The sequence below is a fragment of the Hippopotamus amphibius genome, chromosome 9, assembly GCF_030028045.1.
Source record: "Hippopotamus amphibius kiboko isolate mHipAmp2 chromosome 9, mHipAmp2.hap2, whole genome shotgun sequence".
In the NCBI taxonomy this organism is placed as follows: domain Eukaryota; kingdom Metazoa; phylum Chordata; class Mammalia; order Artiodactyla; family Hippopotamidae; genus Hippopotamus; species Hippopotamus amphibius.
Genome location: NC_080194.1, coordinates 119,486,449 through 119,511,280, shown reverse-complemented (window position 1 = coordinate 119,511,280; position 24,832 = coordinate 119,486,449). Strand labels below are relative to the sequence as shown.

Sequence of the window (24,832 nt, the reverse complement as noted above, 5' to 3'; positions counted from 1 at the left end):
AGGTTTGCAAGAAGTCATACGTGGCAGGAGGGTGGCCTCTGTGTGGGTGACAAGCAGGAAGTATGGCTTCAAAGGGAAGGCCTTGGTTCCTCTGTCAAAGTTTGGCTCCAAGCAGCGGGGACCCCTCAAGTAATTTAAAGCGGGAAAGTAACATCAGATCTTCATCTTAGAAAAGTCACCCTTCACAGAAATGGGCAAAATGGAGTCAAGGGAGCCCAAGAGTGGTACCAGCAAGACGAGTGTGGAGTCCACTGTAGTAGTTTGTGGAAGAGACAGGAAGGGAAGGAATTAGGGTCTATTTGGTGGTTGATTGGATATGGAGAGGGGGAGATAGATCAGTCATGACTCTGAGGCCTCTCACTTGGGTGGCAAGGTGGACAGAGGTTTTTAGGAGATGATAAAAGGAAAGAAGGAGATGAAGGGTTCTGAGGGAAGATGCGGAGCTCCCTTTTGGACATGTGGATTTTGAGACGCCTGTGGACATCCTGATAGAGATATCCGTAGACAATTCGATAAGTCAGTGGGGAGTCAGAAGGGGGAGGTCAGATATAGGTATTCAGAAGTCATCAGCATCCAGGGGAATGTCAAGTGGATGGGCTTTCCCTGAGACCACAGGGAGAGTGAGAAGATGCAGTCAGCTGACCATGGTACCTTAGAGAGCATATCCATCCAGAAGTGGGCCAAAGAAGAAGTCACAGAGGATGCCGAGAAAGAAGAGTGTGATGTTAGGAAGGGAACCCAAGGAGAGTGGCATCCTCAAAAGAAAGAGGGTGGAGAGAATTTTAAAGAATGAAGATGGGGATAACATTGATCACTACAGAGAGTTTAAGTAGATGAAAAAGACTACTTTCTAAGGCATTCCAAACTGCCTGGGACATTAATGAAACAAGATTTTGTGCCGCTTTCAAAAAGAAGTCAGTGCGGACTTCCCAGGTGGAGCAGTGCTTAAGAATCTGCCTGCCAATGCAGGGGACATGGGTTCGATCCCTGGTCCGGGAAGATTCCACGTGCCACGGAGCAACTAAGCCTGTGCGCTACAACTACTGAAGCCCACGCGCGCACCTAGAGCCTGTGCTCCGCAACAAGAGAAGCCATGGCACTGAGAAGACCGCACATGGCAAGGAAGAGTAGCCCCTGCTCGCCACAACTAGAGAAAGCCCTCGCGCAGCAACGAAGACCCACTGCAGCCAAAAATAAAAAATAAATTTATTTAAAAAAAAGAAGTCAGTGAGAAATGAGCTGGTGACAAGAAGTAAAGAATTTTTTCTTTCTCAGAAGTTTAGCTGTGAAAGGTAGAGAGAGAAGATGGTATCTGAAGGAGCAGAAAAGACAGGATTGTCAGAAAGGAGAGGATTGTTTGCTGGGAGAGACTTGGACAGGCTCTGAAGCCTAGGGCAAGAGACAGGCTGAAGATAAAGCGGGAAGGGAAAGTAATGCAAAGAGGTCTTGGAAAAAGTCTGAGTGAGCAGTTTCCGGGGTACCATGGAGCAATTAGCCTTAAGCTGCAAAGCTGGATCCCTTTTCCTATAAAACAAAAGGGAAAGGGAGAGAGTAGAGGTGGGTGGAGGGAAATGGGCGGACGGTTAAATCTAGCAAGGGGGTGTGGGAAATTGAGAGTTCTTGACTGCTGGCCTCAGATATCTTCAGGAGGGCACAGGCGTGATCATGCTTCAGGAAAGCGGGGAAGATTTGGAGCAGCTCTTAAGGAAATGGACAAGAGAGTTGGCCAAGGCCATTAGATCGTTCTGGGGCTCGAAACGGCTTGAAGCCTGATTAATTGACGCTAGTTAAAAGAATTAGGGTACATCCACACAGCAAACTAACGGCTGCTTTTAAAAAGAGGAAGATGGAACTCATTCCCATTTGGAAAGATCTCTAAGGTGCAGTGATTTTTTTCAGCAAGTCAGAGAATAATATATTTCGATATACACAAATATGCATATAGTTCTCAGGGGCCTCAAAGAATACAGATTACCAATAGCGTGGTTTCCCAGGCAATGAACAGAGGAGTGGGACTTAGCCAGGAACAGTGAACTTTCACTCTTAAAAATTCTATGCATCTTGTACGTTTGGACTGTTCACCTTTCTTCTTACACAAGGAGTGTGCACTTGTGTATTCTATCATTTTGAACATTAATGCAAGTTAATGTTTTAATTCTCCAAGATCTGCGTAAGTACCTGCTCCTTGTAAAACATGAAAGCATCACAAACAGTATCTGACGTGTGTGCCTTGACCACAGCCTCCAAGCCCACCCATGCCCTTTCTCACAAGAAGCGCCACTGTTTGAAGTCAGGTGAATATCTCTGAAGCCCTTACAACACATTATTTGTAAAGAAAAATGTATTCATATGTTTCGTAAGCAACATCAAAATACATAGCTTTGTCAGTGACTTGGTTTCTTCAAAGAACATCTTGTCTCTGGCTGAAGAATCACCCATGGCTGTGACAGGCCTTTCAGCATGACTCCCGCCCCCTTGCCAGGGGAGAGCAGCAAGGGTGTGTGTGGGGGCAAAGCATCAGTAACGGCGTCTAAAAGAAGATGCCGAGATCCATCTGGTTCAGGTCCAGGTGGGTTAATCAGAGAGATACCTGTGGGACATCGGTTCACATGTTTTTTTGAGTGTGGATCCGAGGTCGTTTTAAGACGTGGCACAGTTTCATCTAGTGTTTTCTTTCCTGGTGAATTGAGAGGTTTTGGATCCCGAGCAGTGGGTTTTGGTGGTGGGAGAGTGAGACGAGATTCTGTTTCGAGGAATTTAACAAAGCATTCTGAAAAAGAATTCTTCGGCATTGACTGTTGATTTGGTGGCACAGGTGTGTTGGGGACACGTTTTGATCCAAGCCGGCCAGTCATCCACATGGCACCACCGCCTTGCTCTTGCTTAAAAACCAGATCCATCTCTTCCTCTCGGATTCCCAGAGTGTTGCCAATTATGGAGAGCACTTCATGCCGAAGTTGTTTTGGTGTCTGAAAATACTCCACGAAGAGGTTCCTCATGAGGCTCTTGTCAATTTTTCCTTCTGCGTTACTCAGTACGTGCAGCAATTTCTTCTGTACATCATCCAGCATTTCCTGTTGGACCTCATTTTGTGTTTTCAAATCTTTAATTTTTTCTTCCTTCAGTTTCAAGGCAGCATTTGCTTCCTCCTGCTGTCCTTGTGCCGACATTAGTTTTCCCTTGAGATCATTTGCCTTTCCCATCCATTCTGCGACCACCGTCCTCAGGTTAACTAGTGCTTCTGCACACTGCTTTTCTTTGTCTTGGGAAATAGAAAGCTGTCGCGAAATGTCCTCTCTCTGCTTCTCCACGACATTCAGTTGTTCCTTCAACGCCTCTATCTGCAAACGGGCTTGCTGATTTTTCATTGCATTGGAAGATAGTAGGAGCTTCTCCCCCAAGGTGGTGACTTTGGTTCTTAGTTTAGCCTCTCTGTCTTGTGCGGCCAAAGCTTCTTGGCTATGAAACTCAGACGATTCTATCCCCCGCTGATGTGATATATCCAGCTCCTGCTTTAAGGGTAGTTCTTTGTTGTGTAAATGTGGAACCTCACTCTGGAGGGCACGGTTTTCCATGTGTTTCTGTTTCAGTGCCAACATGGCTTCATTTCTCTCCTGTTGACACATAACCTTTGCTTCTTGTATGGATGTGACTGCATTTAAAAGCTGATTTAATTCCCCTGTCTTGCCTAGTTCTGTGTGTTCCAAAAGATACTCAAAAGTAAGTGCCTTCTCCTTCATTGCAACACATTCTAATTCTTTCTCGGTCTGCAGCATAGAAATTCGTGTATTTGTCTCTTGCAGTGCTTGGTTTTCTCTTTCCTTTTCCCGATATGTTTCTACTATTTTTTCATTTTCCTCTTTTAGTGTACACATATCGAGTTCAAAGTTGACGACTCTCTCCTTCAGGTTTTTTACTGCCTGCCTCAAAAGTTCATTGTCACTCACTTCATTAGTCAAAGTTTCACTTAAAGAAAGTACTTCATCACTTTTTGCTTTGATTAAAAGCTCCTTTTCCTTAAGCAGGTTTTGCAAGTCATCTTGTTTCTCCCGTAGCTGCTTCATTTCTGGACCCATTTGCTCACATCGTTTTCTTTCTAGTTCCGAACTCTCTGCGATGGAATCAGATAATCTCTGATTATCTTCCTGGAGGGTTCTAATGGTTGCATCTTTTTCCTCCATGAGTTTTCTTAACTCTTCTATCTCTTCTTCGAGCAATGTAGACGATTCGCTCGGTACCTCAGGTTTCATTGCCTTCCGAGAGTCTGCTGACTCGGATGGAAGTGATTCATTGGAGGGGTGTGGTAAACTAAGGTCAGACATCCCCAACAGGATATCTTTGGTATTGCAAAGCTGCTCTAGGCTCAACTGAACTTCCTCTCTTTGTGCCTTCAAGTTTCTGAGTTTGATTTCATTCCCTTCATAAATTTTGATCAGGTCAGTACAGCTCATCTGTCGTTTAGAATGATCATCATCAGCTACAACCCGTGCCTGAAGTTGTTGAAGCACCTTCTGAAGATGGGTTGACCCACGCTGCATATTTTGTACTGTGGTCATCACCTGCACTTTCCACTCTTCCAGTATCTTCACTTGCTGTTCTAATCGATCACGTTGCTGTAGAAGCTCCTCAAACTGATCCATACAAACACCTCTCACCTCATCATCATTGCTGGACATTTGCAGTATTGTCAGTAAAGTCTGACACTTCTGAGTTAAAGCATCCATTTCCATGTATTTTTCTCGAGTGATGTGGGAGAAATTCTGAATTGTTTCTTTAAACATATCCGCACTGCTTTCAAATCTGGTGGAGAGTTCTGTATTTGCATCTTTGAGTTTCACGATGTCTGCTTCTTTGGCAACGATGGTATCCATCATTCTCAAGTTTTCCCAAGCCTTCGCATCTAAAGCAGCTAATATTTGTTCTCTTTCCAAAGCATACGCTGGCAATTGTTGTTGGCCCTGTCCATTATCTTGGTCACTGGAGGAAGCTGAAGATACTTTTATGTGAACAGACTGTATCTCCAAATCTTTTTGCTGGAGAAGCTGAGTTAGTTTACTAGTCTCACCCTTGGACAGCTGAGCAACCTGTTCAGTTAAACAGGTATTCTTCTCAGTTAGACGTTTAGTCTCCAATTTGTGTTCTTTTATTTCTTGTACGGATCTTTCAGTTTCGGCTTTAGATAAGTCATGCTTTTCACTTCCCTTGTCTGTATTAAGACTCTGAGTGTTTGTTACTTGGAATGTATCGGAATGCTCTGTTGGTGTGTGCTGGGATTTTCCGGGCAACTGGGTTTTGGTTTGCTCTATTGCATTTTGCAAAGTCTCGATTTCCTCCTCTTTGGCTGAATAGAGCGGATTGTGTTTAATAGTCATCTGCTCGTGTTGGTACCTGGGATTTTTCTGTGTCTGCTCTTGTAAAGATCGAAGTAGCTGCATTTCACTCTGGTTTTGATCGTCACGTATCTTTGGATGAGGTTTAATCTCCAGATTATCTTCAGTTGTGCTCTGTTGAGATCCCTCAGATTCTAGTTCTACAATACTGTCTAGAGTTTTAGGGTCCATCATAGGTGGGGTTTGACTGTGTTCTTCCCTCAGTCGTTCCAATTCTTCTTTCAGGTGACTATTTTCTTCTTTCATGGATGCAAGACTTGTGTCTTTGTCCTCTATGGTTTGCTGTAAAATTTCCATTTTTCTTAAGGCTTGAGCATACGGATCTAACTCCTCCTGAAGCTGTGAACTTCCTTGAAGGTTTTCAATAAAAATTTCTTTCTCTCTTATGAGTTGTTTCCGTTGCTGCTGCTCTTCTAAAGTAGATGACAAAATTTCCTTAGTTTCTTTGTGCTCAGCAATCATCTGCTCAATATTGTTTTTGAGTTCTGATATTTCATAGTCTTTCTCTTGACTGAGTTTAATTAAACACTCGCGCTCCAGCTGTAAGGCACAGCTGTCTGGGTTATCTGTATCTGACAGTTCTTTGAAAGCTTGCTCCTGCTTCCTTTTTTCCTCCAACAGGCTCTGTTCAGCCCAACACAATTCTGCCTCTAACTGTCCTTTTTCCATTTCTAAAGGAATTAAATTTTCTTTTTGCCCATGCAACTCTTCAGTAGTATTCATTGTATCATCTTCAAGTTGACGGACTCTCTTGTTTTCATATTCTAGATCTTGTTTTAGTTTCCTGATGATGCTGTCTCCTTCAGTGGGTTGTTCTGATTGCTCCTCTTTCACCAAAACCACAGGCATTGTAGTTTTTTGTTTCTGCCTGTCTGACTCTTCTAACTCAGGGATGAGTATTTTCTTTTCAGTAGGACTCTCATCGAGTTTTCCTTCTTTGAGTTCCACATCACACCTTAAATGATGTACTTCTGAATCCGAATTCATGTCTCCTGTAGCTGTTCTTTTAAGGAGTTCATAGTCATTGCTCAATTTGACAAGTGATAGTTGAAGTTCTTCCTTTTCCTTATTTAACAATGAATTTTCTTTTTCTAAAACTTGGACTCGTTTTTGAAGTTTCAGGTTCTCTTCCATCAGATTTTTATCCCACTTTAAGCTATTCAAGCTCATTTCATTTTCAGCATCAGACAGTGGCTGTTGCTGTCCAGGCACTTCTTCCAGGGATGGACTCTGTGGAAGAACTGTTCCCTTTTCTGCCCCTGCATCACTCTGCCTCCTAATAGAAGGCTGCAACTCACCTTTTTCCGTGCTTGCATTCCTTTCCTTTACCTGGTCTTGTTCCCCAATTAAAGCATCCCTCTCCTTTTCTACAGAAGATAGTTTTCTTTCAAGGTCTTTTACTCTAATCTCAAGTCCTTGGAGTTTTTGGATTTTCTTGGCGGACTCTAGTTTTTCAGCTTCTAGGACTTGCATAGCTTCCTGCATGTCATGAATCCTTTCCTCGTAGTCCTTTGATTGCTTTTGATGCCTGTGACTTATTTCTGCCAGTTTCTGTTGGTGAATGTCCTGCAGTACCGTCACTTCAAGTTGATGGTCATCAATGTCCTTATTTCGATTCTCTTCAAGTTGCTTGATGGTATTTCTCAGTTTGTAGATTTCCTTTAGATCAACGCTATCTGCTCCTTGTGGTGTAGAATTCTGAGCAAAATGTCTCCAATAGCTGACATCAGCCTCAAGTCTTACGACGTGTTTTGACAATCTATTGATTTCTTGTTGTGACCAAATTAGGTCCGCCAAGTCCATATCATCATCCTGCAAGGCTAAAGCATGCTGACTGATATCATAACCCAGGGAAGAGCGTACACTCTTTGAGGGCACAAGGCCATCCTCAAGATTTACTTCCTGGATGACCGACTGCAGCTTTAGCAACTGATCCTGTAGCTCTATCTGTCTTGCTGTAAGAAGTTTGATTTCTCCATCTTTCTGCTGTAATTGATGCCTGTAACTAGTAGTTTGCTGCCTTAGTTGAAGTTCTGCAGCTTCACACTTCCCTTTCAGATCACTATAAAGAAATCTAAGTCTCTCAACCTCTGAGGTGAAGACCAGCTGAGAGTTTTCAACCTCCTCTGTTGTAGAGTCAGGTACTTCTTCTACTGCTTCAGCTCCCTCCCTCGGCACATCTTCTGGGACACCAGAAATATGGTGTCTGAAAGATGCCACTGTACCACCCACATGCCCCAGGAAATGGCCTAAGCTGCCGTCCAGGCCACCCAACCAGGAGAACATTGTAGCGGGTCATAGAACTGACCTGGTCCGCTCACCGAAAAGCGCCCAGCCCAGTCGGACAATTCCGCCCACTGTCGCTGCGCTGCTGCCAGCGCGAGGTTAAGAATCAAAGCACAATAAGAGGTTTCTAGACAACACGGGATTCCAAGGCTCCTGATTGGCCACACCCGCCTGGCAAGGCCCCTAACAAAGCACCTGCCTCCCCTCGGGCCTCTGCTGCTCCTCACGCCTTCGCAGCGCCGGGGTGGGCCCGTCTCCTCTGCTTCCGTGATTCTCCCAGTGCCCCCACCACCCCGGCCCCCCGGACGCGGCCGCCATCGCAGCCGCTCTGAAGGGTCCATCTCCGAGCGCCTGTTCGCAGAAAACACACCTTGCTTCTGACTTGTTTTTTGATATGGAATGATATTCAAGGTAGATTTTCATTAATAAAAGCAAAGCGGTACTAGAGTAATACTATTCAAATAGAAGTAAAATATATTTAATTGCCTTTGACTTTTTTGACTCAGCGGCATCACACAGCACACACTGTCCTGCAGCTTGTGAGTTTCCGGCAACCATCTTTTTTTTTCTTAAAAAAAAATCGAGGCAAGGGCTTCCCTGGCGGCGCAGTGGTTAAGACTCCACCTGCCAAGGCAGGGGACACGGGTTCAAGCCCTGTGCCGGGAAGATGCCACTTGCGCAGGAACAATGAAGCCCAGTGCCACAATGACTGAGCCTGCGCTCTAGAGCCCCCCGAGCCACAACTTCTGAGCTCACAGTGCCACAGCTACTGAAGCCTGCCCGCCTGGAGCCCGTGCTCAGCAAGAAGAGAAGCCACCGCAATGAGAAACTCTTGCCCTGCAACAAAGAGCAGCCCCGCTCACCGCAACTAGGGAAAGCCTGTGCACAGCAGTGGAGACCCAACATAAGGAAGCCAAAATAAAGAAATACATAAATACATAAATACATACATAAATATCTTCAGAAGAAAATGGAGGCAAAATGTACACATGTTGACACGCATCCCTCTTGATCCGTGCATTTTGACAACTGTCTACAAATGAGGTGTCCTGCACTCAGACCTGCTGTCCACCAGGGGCTGGTTCGGAATGCCACCAGGCTCTTGCTTCCGGCCAAAGCCACACTTCCTTGATGCTGTGCAGCTTTCGCCTGACTATCATTGGAAAGTCAATTTCAAAATATTTACTTGGTGGAAGATCTTCATCCTGAGAAAAAACACACAGTAACCTTTATATAATTACTTATTACTCATACACTTACCCATCAGCTTCATGTACCAAGTCCTAGGGCCCAAAGAGCAATGGGGCACTTAAGGATTGAAAATGAGGGGAATGACAGTCAGAAACGTACTTTCCAAGGTGCTTGGTCTCAGCATAGAGAACGGATGGAAGGGAAAAGGAGATGACTGTAGTTGTCCGGGAGAGAAGTGATGGGGAGCCTGAATCGGGGAAATGGGCACTGGGATGTCAAGGGGTGGGCTGGAAGCAGGACCAAGAGTATTTCTCAAAATAGCAGCTTGAGACTTATTAGAGAGGGTCAAGCAACCAGTGTGGCGGGGTTGTGACCAGCAGTTTGGGGATGAAATAGAGTAAAGTAGCAAATATCAGAAAAGCTTCGCGTGCAACGAGGGTAAGCATTATTCTGTGATACACTTTTGTTTTCTGCGATAGTGGAGAACAGTGCACTCTGGAGCCGGCGGGGGGCGGGAGGACAGGGTTCAAATCCCAGCTCCACCACGTGTCGGCTGTGAGGCCTTGGGAGAGTCCCTACACTCCCTGGGCCAACGTTTCCTCACTGGAAAAGCAGAGAAAGTGCTAACACCTCACAGGCTTGTGAGGACTGTAGAGGAAATACGTGTGACACTCAGAAGAGGGCCTGCCCTTAGTAGGCATCACGTGGGTGCCCTTATTACTTACAGACGCAGGTATATAGATGCGGGTCCTGGCTAGGGATGTACAGTTTTTTCCTGTCATGGCTGCAGTTTAAAAAAGTGTGAAAGACACACAGACACACACAGCCCTGTTTCCCTCTTCCGCTTTTCCTAGCTTAGGCTTTTCCTAGCTTAGGCGTTTCCTAACTTAGTCGGTGGCTACACCCTCACCCAGTCACCTAGTGGTCATGCTAGAATTCTCTCCAGCTCCTCCTCCCTGTCCAATCACTCAGCCCCAAAAGTATGCGAATGTCAGATCACTAGGTAATACATACTATGAAACTAACATAATATTGTCAAATCATATGATGTCGCTTACATGTGGAATCTAAAAAAAAGGGTACCAATGACCTTATGTACAGAACAGAAACAGACCCACAGACACAGAAAACAAACTTACAGTCACCAAAGGGGGAAAGGGGGGGAGGGATAAATTAGGCGTTTGAGATGAACAGATACACACTACTACATGTAAAATAGATAACACCCCTAAGACTTAGCAAGAAACAAGGCACTCCACAACCTGGCCAAGCTGCCCAACAATTATGAGCACCAACTATGCAGACAGTAGCAAGAGATGGAGGACAGGTCACGAGGGGCAGAAGACCCCCCCCCCCCCCCCACTGAGGACAGAGTGATGGGGTCAGAGATCATCAGGAAGCATTTCCTGGTAGGAAGGTGACCCTTAAGAGCAAGTAACAGCACTGGGAGATCCCACCACGTGGAAAACGGTCCTCAGTTAAAATTTCAGGGGTCTGGTCCGCGGAAGGAGGAAGAGAAAAAGAAAGAAACAAAGCAAGACAAAGGGACAAGACGGTTTCCTGACATCGCAGGAGATCTGGGATCACCCACCCTCAGCTCTTCACTCTTGGAACTGCAACACAATAACCTGCTGCCTGACTGCCAAGCAGGGCTACAGAAAAGCTATCTGAAGATTTTCGGAGGGTATGTCTAAAGATACACAGAAATAACCTGCGCTAAGAGATTCTACAACACTTTTCAAGAACTTTTACTCACAAAGTATGGACTGTTAAGAACAGCCTAAAATTCCGGAAGACCACGAGGACAATCAAAAGCAAATAAATGAAGGATAGCATAGCGTCCTACATCTCCTATAGGACTTCTTGCTTTTTAAAGAGCTTGCCCAGGCACTCACGCACTTGACCCTCATAAGAATTCTCAATAAGGGGTCACTGTGGAAGGAAATCTTCCAAAAGGCACACCTGGAACTTTTAAGAAACAGACACCCTCTTGCTCAGCTTTCAGAAAGGGGCAGAATGGCTCTGGCAAGCGATGCTTCAACTTTTTATTCTGCGATTCTCTGTGGCCCTTCTAACCCTCCACTCCCCAGTAGCTTGCGTGGCACAGGAGGCAGGGACAGCCAGCAAGGGGCCGTCAGGAGCAGCCACGAGGAAGCGTAGCCCTCGGACTACAAGATCCAATGTGGTCCACAGCTTCACAGGCAGCCAAAATTGAGACCACTTCCCCTCCACACCTGATCCTTTGGTTGTGCAGAAACAGAATTCAAGAGACACCAAGAACCAAGGCTCCTTCAAGGGTTGCACTCACCCTTTATTCTTTGCTTGGGGCAATACTTGGCCCTGTTCTTGCCTGCTGCCTGAAGATGGGAGTCTTCAACCATCCAAACAGTCTTGGGCCCCTGAGATTATACAGAATGAGCTCCCACGGCAGTGGCCCCAGAAAGCCTGTGACTTGCAGTTAAGCCTCTGCTAGTGCAGCCATCCCAAGCGGAAAGAACACAAGACAATAAGATCGATGACCTTTCCCTGCCTTTTATACAGGCACATAGAGCTCTAAAACAGGGATTAGCAAACTTTCCGGAAAGAGCCACAAAGCATTGTAGCCTTTGCAGGCCATCCACTCTCTGTCCTAACTACTCAGCTCTGCGGTCAGAGTCATAGAGAAGATGTAAATAAATGGACGCAGCTGTGTTCCAATAAAACTTTATTTATAAAAATAAGCAGCAGGCCAGATTTGGCTTGTGCAACCTCTGCTCAAAAAGAGCAAACAAGCATATTTCTTTTTAAAGAAAAACATTAGATTTTTAAAAAACCCTTCAGATCAATAGAATTATCAAATAAAACAAAACATTTCCACAAACGACTCTGAGGCCCTGTGGTATACCCCGTCCTCACCTCTGGCAGATAACCATTTTCTTGCAAGGTGCACATAAACCTTGAGGTATTTTGCTCAGAAATTAAAATCTCAGATTTATTAATTATTAATCCACCTTCAAGATGGGGAAAAAAAAAACAAACCACATGCCCAAATCAAAAGGGTGTCAAGACAAAAGAGAGAATTCTCCAGCGGCCCCTGTTAATGCCAGCAGTCCACACACTCTTACGTTGTATTCTCTTCCAGTTGCTTCCACCACGCCAGGGTCACAGCGTTACAGAGGCACAACCGACCCAGAGAACAACCTCTGGGCTGTGTGCAGAGGAAAGAGGAAGGAATCGGGAGTTTGATGAGCTGGAAGCCAGTGTTGGTTCCACGTCCTAATGCCACTGGCTGTCCAATTTGGGGGAAGATGCAAACTTCTAAAGCCCTACTTCCCTCATGTGTGTAAGCTCCCCCACCCAACAGAGCTCTCGTGTGAATTCATGAGGTCATACATGTAAAAGCAAAATGTTAGTTATCTTCATAAATGTTAGTTATCTCATCCAGAAGGAAGAATGCAGAGGCAAACGATTAAAATACTAGGGCCACGTTGATGCCACTGGTTCTCGAGTAAGAGAAAGGTTGGAAGCTCTGATGACCGAAGACCTTCTTATCAGGTGAGCTAATTAGGGACAAAACAGATAATGCAGGTCGAGTTATGCCCGCACACTCTAATTTATCTTGGTCTACATCTGCAAGAAATCTGGAGAAATGCATGTACCCATTACTGCCACGTGACCCACCTGATAGAAGAACCGAGAAAAATCTGTACAAAATGCAATCAGTGAGATATGTGTAGGGAAAAGGTTTGACGAGAAAATTCCAGGCCAGGAATCAAAGACCAGAATTTTAGTCCTTGTTCTTTCACTAACTAGACCCAAGTTTTCTGTCCTGTGAGTGAGTATAATTATACCTGCCCTTGAACCCGAACAGAATAGTTGAGGAATCCAATCAGATAATCACTACAAAGGGACTTTGGATCATATTATCATGACCCACCCTTGCAAATCTCCAAATGTTCCCTAAGACACTGTTAGGCCAACAATTAAATCCTAAGTTATTGACAAAATTACAAACGCACGTGGTTTTTTTCTCGCAGCAGCTCCACTGGTAGAATTCCTTCTCCTGATATATTTCCACACGTGCAGAGGGAAATGTACCCTAGGATTTTTATGATCACCTTGTTTGCAGGAGCAAAAGGTGAGAAACAACCCGCACTGTCTTCACTGCGGCCCTGGTGCGGTCAAGGACGGGGCTGAGGGGTGCTGTGGGGGGTGGGGGGCTGCAAACCGGGGTGGGAGACAGGCTGCCACTGCGCCCCCCAGTTTAATTTTCTTTTTAAGCTTTTGAACCAGGTGAACATCTTCAACACATTAAATGTAAACAACTGGAGAGAGAAGACGGGACGTTTTAATTTACCTTTAACCTCCAGAAGGTGGTATCCATCCCAGCCCCAAGGGTCAGAATTTGACAGTTACATTCTGTCTTCCGTAGAAATGCCTTTAGAAGCTGCCTGACGCCATGGACTCGAGCAAAATATCCTAAGAGCCAGACAGAAGCAAGCAATCACTCGGGGACGACAGAAATAATCCCTGCAAAGCCCACAGGGCTAGGCAGAGCCAGACAACACGCTGTCCTTCTTCAGGGTCAGCGTGTATCTTCAGACCTCATCGGAGAAATAATGACTTTCAAATTCTCTATTTGTTTCTTTTTATAAAGCTGGATGAACCAAAATAAGTACAAGCTACTTAAAAGGTGGAATTAGCAATCTTAATAAAAATAAAATATCCTATACTCTTACTTAGCAAAGACAAGTGTTTCATACCAAAAACATCCGATCTAAATGTTCCTCTTGGAAATGTGCTTTTGCATGGCTCTAGGGAAAGCTCATTAGTACTCTGGTAAAAGTCAAAATTGCAAGAGCGTGTGGAAAGTACTATTTTTAGGTCAGGAAACTGGGCAGATGAATGTCAAAGCAAAGAAAGCCATGCTGCTTCTCTCGCTCCTCTCACCCCCATCCTGCCTGGGTCAGAGCCTCGGTGTTCACAAAATGGCATCACAGATGGGGGTGGGGGGGACACCAGCAAGTGGTGGCCTAATGAATGGACTTGTCAAGCTCTGGCGTGGGGAGCTGGGACAAAGGGGATGGGAAGCCCAGAAGGGAGACAGGGAGACAGCGTCTGTCTGTTCCAAAGGCCCGAGATGCAAGGTGTGACTGTTTCAAGAACAAAATTTGAGAGCAGCATTTCGAAACTTTTATTGCCATTTGACAGAGACATTTTATGTCTGGTGAATGTGCTAATAAGTAATGTGGGGAAATTCCCTGGCGGTCCAGGGGTTAGGACTCCGCACTTCCACTGCAAGAGTGCATGGGTACCACTGCTGGTTGGGGACCTGAGGTCCTGCATGCCGCCCAGTGCCGCCAAGAAAATGAATTGAATTCATTAATTTATTAATAAAATAAAATAGTCCATTTCATAATCCCTCCATGATTAATAAATACATAATTTGGGCTTGTGTCTGCATTTTCTTTTTCTAGTAAATCACCTTTATTGCATATTACAGAATATCACCCACAACAGCTTCGCTTTGGGGAGAGAATATGTCCTCACTGTAGACGTGTGGGAAGCGGCTGTCCTACTGGGCTGCAGGCCCCCAATCTAGAAATGCAAACCCGAGACAGGAAGAGGAAGGGGCTGACCTGCCACCCGGGGCCCCGAGCCACTTGCCATGGTGGGTCCCTGCCTTGGGAACATTCGTTGGGAAATCTGTCTCAAGAGTGGGGGAGGGAGGCTCTAGGAAAGCCTCTCAGCCAGGCCTTGCCCAATCTAATCGATGCCTGGATTCACCCTCCGCTCAAACTAACCACCATGTCCTTCCTCTCAGGAACCACCATTTACAAATTTCTTTGCACTTCTTACAGAACCTGCCTAGAGGACCCATCTTTAGGGCCAAGATTCCCTGCACACACAAGAATTACGGTCACTGGTCAATTTCTCAATCTGGCTAAAACAAAGTCACACTCCTGTCTCAAATCCTTCAATTTCCTTGATGGAAATTACTTGCAGAACCTAACAGCGTTACTAAGACTTTAATAGGGCCACAGCAAGAACAAAAACAATCCCTTCTGTAAACAGGCAGCTTGCAGTAAAAGCTATATACATGGCTTTTAAACATAGAAACATGATTTTCAACCTCACCTCAAAAGAAGGGGAATAAAATACAATTACTGTAAAAACCATTTCTCATGTATCCGATGAACAAAGATGAAAAGTTTCACAATACACTGTGCTGCTGAGGAAGTGGGGAAACGAGCACTTTCACACACCGTTGGAGAGAGTACACCCTTTTAAATGCTCTTTGAAAGAATGAATGCCTAAAACCTCAGGCCTCTCAGCTGATGAGATGTGGGGAAGGGAGATGGTCACTTGCCTCTGTTAATTTCGGGGGCCTTCCTCTCTTTAGACAGTCTCACCAAATGCTGGATGTAAGGGTCCTGCCAGTAGCCAATGCTTACTGCAAACCTGAAAGAGATGAAAAAGGAAGCAGGTGAGTAGAGAGCAGGTTCAGGCCAGGGTCCATGGCCAAGTTCCCAGGAACCAGGTCGAGGATCCACAGGAAATTTATCCACCTCAAAAGGCCAAATCCAGCAACTAGAGATTACCATACTAAGTGAAGTCAGTCAGAAAGAGAAAGACAAATACCACGTGATGTCACTTATATATGGAATCTAAAATATGACACAAATGAACTAGATATGAAACAGAAACAGGCTCGTGGACATAGAGCACAGACTGGTGGTTGCCAAGGGGGGCGGGGGTTGGGAGAGGGATGGAGTGGGAGGTTGGGGTTAGCAGAGGTAAACTTTTACATATAGGATGGATAAACAACTAGGTCCTGCTGTACAGCACAGAGAACTATGTTCAATATCCTATGATAAGCCATAATGGAAAAGAATAGTTTTTGAATAAAGTATATAGATAACTGAATCACTTTACTGTACAGCAGTAATTAACACATTATAAATCAAATATACTTCAATTTAAAAAAAGGCTAAATCATACCTATTACTCCAGCACAAGTTTTTGTTTTGTTTTGTTTTTTGTTTTTCAGGGGGTGGTTTTTGATTTTTTTTGGCTACGTTGGGTCCTCACTGCTGAGTGCAGGCTTTCTCTAGTTGTGGCGAGCAGGGGCTCCTCATTGCGGTGGCTTCTCATGTTGCAGGGCACAGGCTCTATGTGCGTGGGCTTCACTAGTTGTGGCACATGGGTTCAGTAGCTGTGGCACACGGGCTTACTTGCTCCATGGCATGTGGGATCTTCCCAGGCCAGGGACTGAATCCATGTCCCCTGCACTGGCAGGCAGGTTCTTAACCACCGCATCACCAGGGAAGTCCCTCCAGCACAAGTTTAAACAGACTCATCCATCCACCTTTACACTCAAAGACACTGCCCATCATATTTCCCACCACAGTCATGTCCTACCTCTCTCTTCCCTCATATCACTAATTCCTTTCCCAGGACCCTAAAGAGCAAATAACCTCACCTCATACGTCATACAGAAGACCTGCAACCAATTATTCCTTCAGCAAACTCACTGGCCAGAGCTAGTCACATAACTCTGCTCAACCAAAAGTGCTGTGTCCAGGGGAAGACAGACCCAGAAATATTTGGCAAACATCACTAACAACTAGTAAAGTATTTCTCCTGACTCTGTATAAAATAACAGTGCTTTCATGTCCCTTAAGGAGGTCACAGCTACGACCTGGAAGATGCTAGAGTAGCCCAAACTCTCTCTACCCCAGTCTACACTACAAGCAGTTAAAGTTGTAGTGTTCCAACCTGGGAGCTGAAGCCCTGATTACCACTGGAAGCCCCCTGGCAACCAGGAGTGCAACCAGCCTTAGGACAAATGAGAAGTCAGGGAAGGAACCCGATCCCTAAGGCCACGCCACAGCCCCGTGGGCCTGGAGCCTTCTCTCCCTGGAAATATTTAGTGAGATAATAAACGTCTTTATCATTTGAGGTAAATTGAGTCAGGCTTCTGTTACTTGCAGTCTTAAGCATCCCAAGTGATATCCTGAATAATACATCCACCATGTAAGAGTCAGAACTGCTTTGTGAAGCTTCTGTTTCAAGTGTGTGCTGGGGGCATAAGTGCTGGGAAAAATGCATTCTCACTGTGGGTGGCAGTTTGAGGAAGACTGATTTCAAAGGCATCCTCTGGCGCCATCTCGTGGTAAAAGCCGTAGCTGCAGTTGAAGCCAGAAGAGTAGACCAGTGATGAGAACACACATCAAACAATTCAAAGGTTGGAAGGGCCCTTAGTCAGCCTCAGCATCCAGGGCAAGAAGAATACGTTCCACAATATGGAGCCACGGTGGACTGCTCCCCACAGAGACGGCGCTCACCCCACTGCGAAGAGACTCGAACTGCTCAAAAGCGGATCCATTTCCCTGCCTCTACATGTTCCTTGTTGGATTTATTAGTGCCCTCCTGGATAACGAGCAGCACTGTCTATTCCCCCCAGCTCTGCATTGTCAGTCAATTTAATACTATTGATTCAGTCCAGCAATATTTATTGAGTGTCTGCGAAGTGCCAGGCCTTGGGTTACAGTGGTGAACAAAACAGAGAAGGGATAGAGACCAAGACAGAGATTATGACAAACGAGGGACAAAATGGTATGGCGGCTGGAGGACCTACTAGAGAGGCAAAAGGGAAGGCCTCTCTTAAAGAGCATGGCTCGGCTTCCCTGATGGCACAGTGGTTAACAATCCGCCTGCCAATGCAGTGGTCACGGTTCAAGCTCTGGTCCAGGAAGATCCCACATGCTGCGGAGCAACTAAGCCCGTGTGCCACCATTACTGAGCCCGTGCTCTAGAGCCCGCGCGCCACAACTAATGAGCCCATGCGCTGCAACTACTGAAGCCCGCACGCCTAGAGCCCCCGTGCTCTGCAACAGGAAAAGCCACTGGACTGAGAAGCACACGCACCGCAACGAAGAGCAGCCCCTGCTTGCTGCGAGTAGAGAAAGCCTGCGTGCAGCAAAGAAGACCCAACACAGCCAATACATAAAATAAAAATAAATAAAAATTTTTAAAAGCTTTAAAAAAAATAAAAAAATAAAAAGCATGGCTGAGCTGAATGCTAGAGAATTAAGGAAAGGCAGCTGTGCAAAAGGCATTCCAGGCAGGAGGAACAGCAGATAGAGACGCGCAGGAGTGGGAGTGGACGTGGAGGGTTCCAGTAGCAGGAAGTAGGGAGAGGGGCTGCAGAAGAGTCAGAAAACAGGAGAAATGGGAGAAGAGGTTGGGGAGAAAAGCAGACTCAGGTCACACAGGGCCTGGCAGGAGCCAGGGATGGATCTGCACAGCACACTGGGTGCAGCCAGTGATGTGCGGCAGTACAAAAAGGTGGGGAGGTGCTCGGACATAACACAAGGACCCCTGGTCACCTGGGGAGACACAGGGACATAACACAAGGACCTTCATCACTTGGGGAGATGCCTGGACATAACACAAGGACACCCAATCACTTGGGGAAACACAGGGACATAACACAAGGACCCCCATCACTTGGGGAGATACCTGGACATAACACAAGTACCACCATCACTTGGGGAAACACAGGGACATAACACAAGGACCCCGATCACTAGTTCCCATGACTCCTACTTCCTCGTGTTTCCAACATGTGGCTCTTTGCAGTCCTCAAATCTAGAAGACTGCCAGTGGTTTCCATGCTTCCAGGGAAATAGGATCTCCCTGCTTTGCTTGTGAGAGTGGCCAAGATGAAAAGATGCACAACACCCAGCTGAGACGAGGAAAGAAGAGGGTGCTGCTGGGCACTGCTCCTGTAGCTCTGAAGGGAGGCGGGCACCAAGATTCAGGATTTACAGGTCGCCAACTGGAGAGCAGCTAAGCATCCACACAGTGAATACCAACCAGTCACCCGACACACGACCTAGGAGAACTGGGCATGGCAAGAGGGTCCCGAAACATAGGCTATATTTCCTTATATCTAAGACACCATCCATTGTGAGACTGAAAACAGAAATTAAAACCACTGCCAATTAATTGCTTTCCTTATCGCTTAGAATTTTAATTTTGTAGTTACGGAGAAAGCTCCTTTGTTGGGACAGCGTATCATCATCTCTCGTACAGACAGAAAAAGGAAAAGGTGAGAGAAGTCAGCTGGCTAAGCCTTCACCTTCAGGATGTCTGCGCCTTTCCGCGCAATACTGACCCCCGTGCCATCGAGGCCATGGCAAGGACACGTTACTTAAGAGATGCCCACCATCCTCTCTGAGATTTTCTTCCAAGCAGCTAACCCTCGCCCTGGAAGGCTGGATACTGGCTCCTTCTTGATCTCATTAGAAGGTATCAGGGACGACTGTCAACAGCAATCAGGATTTGTGCTGTTTCTTCAAATGGCCCCTACACGGTGTGTGGACTAAAGCACCTGGGGCTGTGGCCACAGCTGTCCAAGCCTGCCATGCCACCAGCAATAACCTCCGTGCCCTCTCGCACAGGTAAGGACACCTCTAATGGACTTGACAGTGACGGCAGGACATGTTGAGAGTAAGTCCCATCTGGTTTCAGAGAAGTTAGAATAGCAAGACCATGTGTGTCACAGAATGGCTCAGACAGGATTGTTACATTTTGTATGTATAACTGAAATCACTTTGTTGTACACCTGAAACTAACACAATATTGTAAATCAATTACACTTCAATTTAAAAAAATAGTATTGAACTGTGAGCAATCACCATGGCCTATGATGATAAGGGACTCACCAGCTGTCAACATTTAGCAACGGAATAGCTAACAAGAGAGGAATATTTGCCTTTTTTTTTTTTTTTTTTTGGCCATGCCGCATGGCATGTGGCTTCTGAATTCCCAACCAGGGATTGAACCCATGCTCCCTGCAGTGGAAGCACAGAGTCCTAATCACTGGACCACCAGGGAAGTCCCAATATTTGCCATTTTTAAATGATGTTATTCTCTTTCTTGTTAAATTAAATTGTTTCCATCAATAAAATAGTACTGTCTTCACAACAAGAGCAACAATAAGTCTGGATTTCATATACAAACATAAAAGGCAAATATTACACTAGGAAAAATATCTGTAACAAGTCACAAAGTGTTAATATCCTTACGATATCAAGGACTCATAAATTAATACAGGAAAAAAACTAATATTCCAGAAGAAAAAGAATGGGTAAAGGACAAAAATGAACCATTCACAAAAGAAGAGAAACTGACCAATGAACATACAAATAGGCTTATCAATGATTGAAAAAAAAAAAGCAAAATGAAAATGAAAGCAAAAACAGAGAGCAGTATTACTCCAATCAAATCAGAAATACAACTCTTTTGTAATAGAACCTGGCTTTGAGAGGAATGAGCAAGAGGGCCCTGGAGCACCACCGTCCAAACTGGTAACTGGCACAGTCACGCTTCAAAGCACTACGGCAACAAGCATAAAAAGCCAGAAGAACGTGCGAACACAATGGCCAAACAGTCCCACTTCTGGGATTTTATCCTTAGGAAATAACCAAGAATGAACACAGTTTTTTGTTTTTGGGGGTTTTGTTACAAGAACGCTGAACCTGGAGTTATAGTATCAGGTCGACATAGCAGGCTACAAGATTATATGCACAGGACGTTCCCAAGTTTGTTAGAATGAACGTACACATATACATGAAGACTGCCCAGAGTAGATACCAAAATATTAATAGTCTTATCTCCGCACCCTGATACTGTGCACCTAGTTCCGCTGTCCCTTCCACGATCGTCCTGTTTCCCAAATCCAGAGAACATCCCTTCCATCTGAATATCTTCATTTCATGTCTCAAACCCAGAATCAAAGAATCAACGTCTCAGATTTGGGAAGACCTGAAAGAATCACTCAATCTTCATTCAATCCACTATTGCTTCCAAAACGTTCATGACACTCACATACCACCTGTTCGATGTAACATCTTTTTTTTTAACATTTACTTCATTGAAATGTAGTTCATTCACAATGTGTTAATTTCTGCTGTATAGCAAAGTGATTCCGTTATACATATATATATGCTTTTTCATATTCTTATCCACTATGGTTGATCACAGGATAGTCAATATAGTTCCCTGTGCTATACAGTAGGACCTTGTTGTGTATCCATCCTATACATAACAGTTTGCATCTGCGAATCCCAGACTCCCAATCCTGGCCTCCCCACCTCTCCTCCCCAATGTAAAATGTCTTTAAATAAACTCAATTTTCTTAATACTCAGGTCTGATGTGCTAATATTTTCTTCTAAAACACACTGTAACAAATACCTAACTATTAACATTTAAAACAGCTCTGTGTACTGCCTAAAATCATCTCATATTCCTCCCCTGGGAAACAGTGATCTGGCCCAACCACCTCATCATTAAAGAAACATTTACTGATTCTGTCCCATGTGTCAGCTGCAACAATGGGAAATTCACATGAAGTTGTGAACCGCCCTCCAGCAGGCATTTCTTCACCTGAGGCTTCAGGGACTGGGAAGGGCCCTCCCTGGTCTCCCACACTATGAGGATCAAGGCTGGGGTTGGTTCGTTCCACGTCTCCTGGACAGGCACTGTGGGCTTATTGCGTGCCAGGCATTACTCAAATGCTTGACAAACAGGAACACATAGAGGCTTGGTAACAACCCTAAAGTAGTTTGCCCCACACTGTGGAATCTTGAGGGAAATTCACTGGACTGCTTTACAAACCTACTGACCTACCTGGATTTAGATCCCGCCCCCAACACTTCAGGTGCTTAGACGGTACAGTATCGTGTGTGTGTGTGTGTGTGTGTGTGTGTGAACTGCTTAACTGCTTACAGATACATATATATCTGTATATACATTTACCCATATGCACGCAACTGGAAAAATCAACTGAATATTCTCAGCATTAATTTTCAAGTTTAGGATTTTAACTACATACTGCTTGTGGTCTTGAAGATACTCCTCTAATTTTTACTTTCATTGTTGTTCTTCTACATCTTTTAGTGTCCATTTTTGGTTTCTGTTTCCTGTTGGTTGTATTCTTGGTTTATAAATGGAAGACAGGAAGCAAAGTCTTAAGGGCAACAGACTCTGTACCTAAACAGAGTTTGGATTTGCTTCCCTTCCTGGGAGCTCCTGAAAGCTTCCTGTTGCTTTCCTAAGCAGGTTGGCAGACGTTAAGTGTTCGATCGTCTAAAAAACTGGGGCTGAATAACTCAGAAGACTCACAGGCTAGTTTCCTCCCAAAGGAGACTACTGGTATTGCCTTCTGGCTTCATCTAACATCTAATTATTTTACAAGGAATAATATGATCTACAATCTACTGTCTCTCTTGTACGCAGTCATTGAATAGCGGGCAAAGCATAAATGGAAAAGGAACCTGCATTCACAGAGAGTGAAATAAGTAGGAGAATCAAATCAGTCCCTTGGTACAATGGCCCATATCTAACTTTTTAACCGAAAAAACAGAAAATGCACCTAATATAATTAATGCAGAACAAAGATGCCATGGACCTAAATAATGCTAATGTACTTTTGGAAAAAATAAAACATTTTAAGAACCGTATTCTGAATATTTTCTCCCGCTCTGAGGCTTGCCTGTTCATTCTCTCAGTTTCTCTCTTTTTCCTTTGTAGTTAGTGCTTTTTGTGTTCTACATACTCAATATTTACCTAAAGCTGCCAAGATATTCCCCTATGTTTGCATAAAGAAGCTTTACGGTTCTAGCTTTTATATTTAGGTTTGTGGTCCATCCCAAATTAGTAATGTGTGTATAGAATGAGGTCAATGTTCATTCTGTTTCCACTTGAATATCCACTGGATCCAGAGCTATTGGTTAAAAAGATTTTACTTTTCCCCACTGAACTGACTTGGCACTCGGGGCAAAACTCAACTGACAGCACCGGTATTAGTCTATTTCTATTTCGCTGATTTATTTTTCTGCCTTTAAGCCAAGACCACATTGTTTTGATCACTGTAGCTTTACAGTGGGTCTTAAAATTCAGTAATATTAAGCACTATAAGTTCCCCCACTTCACTCGTCTTCTGAAGATTTGGGGGTTATTCTAGATTTTTTGTGTGTTTCCATATACATGTTAGAATCAATTGTTAATTTTTCAAAAAAAAAGATGGCTAAGGTTTTGACTGGGAGTTTGACTGACCTTTGGTTTTTGAATGCTATTGTAAATGACATTTAAAATTTTCATTTTCCTAAATGTGTACGTATATCTACAACACACCGATCTGACGAAAGATTCCCATCCAGAATATATAATGAATTCTAACAAGTCAAAATCCACATCATCATCATCCACAAAAGCGGGCAAGGGCTTGAAGAGACAAGTCACAAAAGAAGATGCAGGAATGGCCAATAAGCACATAACATGGGCACGTCTGTCACCGGGGAAATGCCATTTAAGGCCAAAATGAGATGCGATTTCACACCCACTGACAACACCGAATGTTTCACAAGCATATGGAACGGAGTTCTGATGTATTGCTGGTGGGAAGTGTAATCTGATAAACCACTTTGGAAATTAGTGTGGCAGTTAAATACATACCCAGCCTATGACGAAGCAATTCTACTCCTAGATATTTATCCGAGAAAAATGTCAGGCTTATGTAAGATGTTCACTGCAGCCTATTCACCATGGCCAAAAACTAGATACACCTCAAATACCCATCATCAGGTCAATGGATGAACAAATCGTGGTATATTCACACAACACAGAAAGGAGTGAACTATTTTACACCGACAAAGCTTGTCTCCTTGACCAAACTCTAGCCAGGCTCCTCTGAGCCCTCCTCAACTACACCTCAATCTTGGCCTATAATACAAGGACCTGAGCAAACACTCTCACAGTTTCTAACAGCTCAGGGCCACACCCCTAGCGCGTCTCCAGTCCCCCTTAGCGTGCCTGCCTGAGAAAAGTCAAGGCTACCAAAAGCATTTACTGTTGGTTCCAGGCAACACCTGAAGATAGGGCCTCCCTGTCTCCCAGTTAGCAAATCCAGCTGGTTTCACGTGGACCAACCCTGCCTTTTCCCACTTTCTCTCATTTTTCTCTCGGATTCTACTGAATGCCCTCTTCTTCCTTCCTCTTCCTCCCTTTAAAACACCCTCTGTACAAAGTGGAGTTGAGTTGAGTTCATGCTGGATTCTTTTCCCTGTTGCAACAGTTATTACTGATTAAAATCTGACCTTACCATGTTAGCACCCGGCTTTATCTTTAACAACAGGTGTTTATCTTTGACAACGTGTACAACATGGATGAATCTCAAAGAACATCTTGAGTGAAAGACACAAAAAGAATGCATACTGGGGCTTCCCTGGTGGTGCAGCGCTTAGGAATCCACCTGCCAATGCAGGGGACACGGGTTCAATCCCTGGTCCGGGAAGATCCCACATGCCCTGCTGCAGAGCACCTAAGCCCATGTGCTACAACTACTGAGCCTGTGTGCCACAACTACTGAAGCCTATAAGCCTAGAGTCCGTGCTCTGCAAGAGAAGCCACCAAAATGAGAAGCCCTTGCACCACAATGAAGAGTAGCCCCCACTCACCCACGCGCAACTAGAGAAAGCCCGCGCACAGCAATGAAGACCCAACACAGCCAATCAGTTAATTAATTAAACAAAGAATGCATACTGCAGGATACATCATAAACACATACGACATTTAACAACAGGCAAATCTATGGTAGCCTGAATCAGAAAATGGTTGTGGGGGGTGAGAGGGGAGGTAAAGAGACTAACTAGAGATAGAAGGGAACTTTCTGGAGTCTCAGAAATATTTTACATCCTGTTTCAGGTTGTGGTACACAGATATATACAGCTGTCAACACTCATCAAACTGAACACTTTATTCTGGATAAATTATCTCCCTCTCCCCGCCCCCACCCTCTCTCTTCAGAATACTTGAGGAAATTCTAGAGGGAAAATAAAGATGAGGCATGTAGAAATCCTCCAAGTTCCCTTTCCAATATCTGCTCACCCCTTCTTCCTCAGAGGATCCCAATTTT

At 44.8% G+C, this 24,832-nt stretch overlaps 2 protein-coding genes across 2 annotated transcripts in view; both read right to left on the bottom strand.

Annotated features, from left to right (window-relative positions):
* Positions 1 to 2,384: 2,384 nt before the first annotated feature.
* On the bottom strand, positions 2,385 to 7,853 carry LOC130861022 (thyroid receptor-interacting protein 11-like). The gene has a single exon (XM_057749525.1). It carries the CDS (start codon positions 7,674 to 7,676, stop codon positions 2,385 to 2,387), a length of 5,292 nt encoding a protein of 1,763 aa, XP_057605508.1. The 5' UTR covers positions 7,677 to 7,853.
* A 67-nt stretch (positions 7,854 to 7,920) lies between these two features.
* LOC130861021 (uncharacterized) overlaps positions 7,921 to 24,832 on the bottom strand; it is a 101,447-nt gene continuing 84,535 nt past the window's right edge. Inside the window, exons 9-11 of the mRNA XM_057749524.1 lie at positions 15,217 to 15,308; positions 13,204 to 13,325; positions 7,921 to 8,881 (exon numbers count right to left, since the gene is read on the bottom strand). Of these exons, the coding sequence (XP_057605507.1) occupies positions 8,732 to 8,881; positions 13,204 to 13,325; positions 15,217 to 15,308 (364 nt within the window). The 3' untranslated portion in view covers positions 7,921 to 8,731. The remainder of the gene's footprint in view (positions 8,882 to 13,203; positions 13,326 to 15,216; positions 15,309 to 24,832) is intronic.